General features: G+C 40.7%; 1 protein-coding gene across 1 annotated transcript; it reads left to right on the top strand.

Annotated features, from left to right (window-relative positions):
- The first annotated feature begins 666 nt into the window (after positions 1-666).
- GJD4 (gap junction protein delta 4) lies at positions 667-5,050 on the top strand. Its single transcript, XM_039526367.1, has 3 exons — positions 667-703; positions 1,230-1,368; positions 3,852-5,050. Exons 2-3 carry the CDS (start codon positions 1,305-1,307, stop codon positions 5,048-5,050), a joined length of 1,263 nt encoding a protein of 420 aa, XP_039382301.1. The 5' UTR covers positions 667-703; positions 1,230-1,304.
- Positions 5,051-5,443: the final 393 nt, after the last annotated feature.

Below are 5,443 nucleotides of genomic sequence, written 5' to 3'. Positions count from 1 at the left end.
ACAAGGCCTTAGAACAGGGGTCCCCAACGCGGTGCTCGCGGGCACCATGGCGCCCGCGGGGGCACCTAAATGTGCCCGCGTCCTGGCTGGCGGTGGAGCATCCACCGAAATGCCGCTGAATTTCTGTGGCATTTCGGCGGCGACACCTCTCGATGATGCCGCTTGCCTCCGACAAGCGGCGTCATTGAGAGGAGGCAACGCCGAAACGCCGCAGAAATTCGGCGGCATTTCAGCGGATGCTCCACCGCCGCCATGGTCCTTCGTCTGACGTCCGCCAGACAAAAAGGTTGGGGACCACTGCCTTAGAGTCATAATTCCCTCCTGGTTTGCTCTTGGGGTGCTATGCCCATTACTCAGAACAGATTGTAAAAGTATAGTTTAGCCTTAACATGCTTCATGCCGTGGCTTACTTCTTAAATAGTAAACATCACAAATATCTGCTTAGATTGTCAATTATTAAGGCAATTTCTACTAGGCTCTTCCCAGTGATGACTACAATGCAAAATAATTCAGACAGGAAGAACTCGTCCAAATGAAAATGACTTTAAAAAGAAGATTTTTATTTTCCAAGATGCTATTAAAGATTTCATCACTTTCATCCTCCATATCCTTGCAGGGTAGAGATTGATCTCCTGTCAGGCTGAAGTTGTGGAATTTTTGGTGCAACTGTGATTGACAAGACCATGATGTCCTCTCAGAGAGGGTGTGTTTTATTAATAAAACTACTTTGGGAAAATTGCAGTGGGATAGCTTCCTAGTAAAGAGTTGCTAAACAGAAAATGCCTTCCGAAGACAGGGATGTTGGTCCCATCGTATCCCCTTTCCTTGTATTTTTCATCTGTAGTCTCCTTGGGGAAACAGAGAGGCTTCTATTATTTCCTGTACTCGTGTCTCATTTTTGCCACTGAAATATCCCAGCAATGCCAGGAGGCTGGAATGCCCTGGGAGGGTAAGAATAGCCCACAATGGTTGAGATTACTCCTGTTGCCTTTTGTCTAGTTGCAGTTGTCAGGACAGGGGGACCACAGAGGTAAGTGCAGCAAATAGATCTGTGAAGCTAGAACTTTTGTGAATCAACTGTATTTCCTAGGAAGGGTTTGTTCCCAATTTGCAAAAGTCAGCAGGCCTATTTAGCTCTTTCATCAAAATAATTCTTCATCAATCATGTTGTTTTGTTAGTGGTTGGGTATTTTCTCCCCAAATATTTATTTTCTTCCTTCTCTGTCTAGGTCTAATTTGCCTTGAAAATGCCAGAATCTTTCTTAAGCTTTCAGAAGCTGAAAGTGTAGTGAACTAGTTCAAAGATGGAGCGCTGGGACTCACTGGGCTTTTTAATTATCACTCTCAACTACAATGTTACGTTTGTAGGTAAGTATCTTTAAAAGGTGTGCTCTTTCTTTGAGTTTTGTACCCCCAAATCATCCAAGTTTCTTCCCTGTTCAGCAGCTTTCATTTCCCGGTATCAGTCTGACTGCTCTCCGCTCCCCTGCCAAAGAAAGCTAGTTGTTTTGCTATGGGATAGAAGAGCTGTTGATGTTTGATTAAAAAAAAAAAAAGATTCCTACTTCATCTGCTGTGAATATTTTCTAAATGTTACAAATGAATGCTGGGGGGAGGCTTTCAAATCTGGCTATTCTTACCCACCAAGTTTCCTCCCAGCTCTATTGAGAGCTGTAATGAAACACTCAAAGCTCAAGGCAGGTGTAAAAGGTACATTTTCCCATTATGCGACATAACCCGCTTTAACAGTGAACTAAATAGTACAGGGAGAAGAAAAGAAAACATTTGTCAATAAACTATTTGGTGATTAAGCAATCTTGCTTTTCACAGTTGGGTTTTAAAAGTTTACAGCATTCAAGTGCATATTAAAAATGCACTTTAATTTTCTCAGACAATGACCTCAGTCTTTTTTTTTTTTTTTAATAAGATTCTGTTACTGATTCACTGTGTAATTTTGAGTGAGTGACTTAGGGCCAGATCCAAAGACTACTGAAGACAACTGACTTTGATGGACTTTGGCCTTTACAGCTCAGTCCTGTAAATATTTATTACAGTGCATTGCTCACTACAGCAAGTAATCCCGCTAACTCCCAATGAAATGGCTCACTGTAGTAACGGTCTGCAGAACCGAGCCCTTAGGGAAAACAATGCACAGGAGTTATCTGTAAGAAGCTTGTCCCCCTCACCAAGAAGTGGGTCTAATGAGAGTTATTACCTCACCCACCTTGTCTCTATAGTACCCAGTGGTTTTTAAGCAGAACTCTCTCATGTGTACATTCTAATTAAAAACTGAGGCTCTAACACATCCCAGGGTGTTGAGAGGCTTAATTCATGAATGGTTTTGAAATAGAGATCCTTGCATAAAAAGTGTAATAAAATACAGAGTATTATTTATTAAGGGCTACTTTTGATTTCATATAGTAGCCATTTTTCTCCACCAGAATAGCCAACTGAAAACACCAATAATGCCATCAGAAATAGTTTGTGGTTAGGAAATATATTGTTTAGTTGGTTGTGGAAGGGTTTCAATATGATCAGCTATTCTGCAGTCTCACAGAGCTACTGAGTTGTTTATATGTTCTTGCCTAGTTTCACCATTTCTGAGAGCAGTGTTATTGTTATTCTGTTGGAATAGTCTCTCTTGCTGGCCACAAGAGAGGTATGTAGCTCATCTCAAATGTATGCCAATAAAATATTAACACCGCAATGTTTTACAAACATTTAAATGTTTAAGATTCACACAAATGTTATAAAAAGTACTTAGACAATCGCCTCTCCTACTTGCCAAAAAAATAAGACTGTAAGTATGCATACGCCATACACTCTACAGAAAAAGTATTAGGATTTTGCTTTTAAAAAGAGTTATTTTTAAAAATACCAACAGGGGCTATTTTACCAACTCTCTGCCTGTAAAACCATGTGTGTTTATATCAGAGAGAACCACTCAGTACTTTAGATTTCTAGGGCTCTGTACAACCATTAATTCAGACCCCTTCCTGCTTCAACTCTTGTCAAAAGTTTTTACTATTGCATTTATCTGGAAGCAGAATTGAGTCCTTAACCTTTATCCTGTGTTCATGTAGATAAGTATATAGTAATCACTCAACCCCCCTCATTGTTTTGTTTTAAGTTGTGAAACTGAGGCAGAGAGATTATTAAATTAAATGACATTCCAAAGACCATAGGTAGTCAGTGGCAGATCCAGGACTGAAACTCAGGATGTCCTGGCTTCAAACTCTACCTGCATATATTGATCAGTATAGGGGTAGTACTGAGTTTCAGTAACTACTCCGGTGAACGTTTCAAGTCCTAATTTTTTTGCTTTGCTTTTTTTCCCTTTGCAAAATATCCGATATTGGGGTTGAATTTTCCTGTGGTCAGTGTTTGTCCAAAGATTTGATATATTAGACTGAGAAAAGCTTCCATGTTCTAACTGCCCTTTTTTTTTCAAACCAACCGAGCTCCACAGCCATGGAGAAGGGTAATTTTTAAAAATTATTATTTACATCTTTATAGAGCAATGTCTGTGTGTACATGTTGCTTTGCAAAGATCTAACAAAGCCAAGATCCGGTCCTGAGAAGCATAGAGCCTGGTGAAAAAAATAAATAAAAAGAGAGGTACTCAGATAAATTTATGCTTGATCCTGCCACAATATTACTAAGGGTTTTAATGGAGTAAGGACTGTAGAATTAAGGACCTGATCTAAAGCCCACTGAAGTCAATGGAAAGATTCCAGTTGATTTTTGTTCATAAATATGGTACACACTGGAGGATTACATTATGAGCCTCTTCCTTGCTAGATTTCATTTTCTGTACTCTGAGTCTATCACCATTTCTTCTTCCTCTGTAGGAAAGATCTGGCTAACATTAGTAATCTTGCTGAGAATGGTGGTGATAGTGTTAGCGGGATACCCCCTCTACCAAGACGAACAAGAACGATTCATCTGCAATACCTTGCAACCAGGATGTTCTAATGTGTGCTATGACATTTTCTCTCCTGTCTCTCACTTTCGATTCTGGCTCATTCAGACAGTGTCTGTTCTGCTACCTTATGCTGTGTTCAGTGTCTATGTTCTGCACAAAGTAGCCATGCATGTTGTGACAGCACATTGTTTGCCATGTAGATATGAAGGAATCAAGGCCTTAGCTGGCCATACAGCTTTGAAGGAACCCTGCAAAAATGTTGCAGTCACTAGACCATCCTGCAAAGCAGATCTTCTGAATATCCCTGATTTTTCTTGGGCATATACTGTTCATCTTTTTCTAAGAACACTGGCAGAGGCTAGCTTTGGAGCTGGTCAGTATTATCTCTTCGGATTTTTTGTTCCTAAACGCTTTTCCTGTTACCAGTCTCCTTGTACCAGCATGGTCGATTGCTACATCTCCAGGCCTACTGAGAAATCCATCATGATGATTTTCATTTGGGGGGTGAGTGGCCTCTCTTTTCTGCTTGGCCTTGTTGATCTAGCCTTTGCCATCCAAAGAATGGTAGTAAGAAATGGACAAAATAAACCAGTGGAAGGTCTCCATGCAGAGGATGAGCACAGATCAGTTCTGCCTCCAGCTGACAAGCTGGAGGATTCTCCACCATCTCCAGAAGACAGAGGCCATCAACATCTAGTGACACATGACAGTCATACCAGTGAAGCGTCTTGCTCAGTCCACTCTGAAGATGAAGAAGAACTTCAGGAGGACGAGAAGATCATGTCCCAGCAAACTGCCATCTCTAACCTCAACAGTAACAGCAATAAACCCTGTATAGCAGAACGCCTTGCTGCTAATCAAGGCAGTAATGAAGTGCCCCTATGTATAAGTGACCAGCAGCATATTCCATACAGGCAGCTGAGACATGGGCAGCAGCAAACCTTCACCAAAGAGGCTTCCCTGACTTTGAGACCCCAAGTCAAGTCCCATCTTGGGGTTTACTCTTCTGTAGATCAGAGCAAGCTGTTAGGGCCTTATTCTTCAGTTGAGCTAAAAGCTTCTGTTGGGCAATCAAGTTGTAGCAGTGCTGGCTACTTGAGAGCAAAAAAATCAGAATGGGTGTAAAGAGCCGTGACAGAGCATTGCGTTTACTGTCCTGGAATGACACACATTTCACACCATCTAGTTTCAAATGGAAACCTCGGTATCAGTTAAATTCCATTTTTGTGCCTGTAAAAATACCATTTTACAAACAGCCCCCTGGCTGAATGAAGAGCAGGAAGCAGAACTTCTTGTGACTATGACAGGATTGTATGGAAATCTTTGATAACACATTGTGGCAGATTTCATTAAGATGGTAACTTTTGCTGTTTGGAATGTTTGATATTGAATATTAGGGATCTTTCTAAACACCACCACAGATTTATACTGATGTGGCTTCTAACTTGTTCTTTTCAGATATATATTCATTTCATTATTGTTGTAGTCAAGCATAATATTTTTCTTTATATTAGTTGA

The sequence above is a fragment of the Mauremys reevesii genome, linkage group 2 (genome assembly GCF_016161935.1).
Source record: "Mauremys reevesii isolate NIE-2019 linkage group 2, ASM1616193v1, whole genome shotgun sequence".
Taxonomy (NCBI): domain Eukaryota; kingdom Metazoa; phylum Chordata; order Testudines; family Geoemydidae; genus Mauremys; species Mauremys reevesii.
This window is presented reverse-complemented; position numbering and strand designations above follow the sequence as displayed.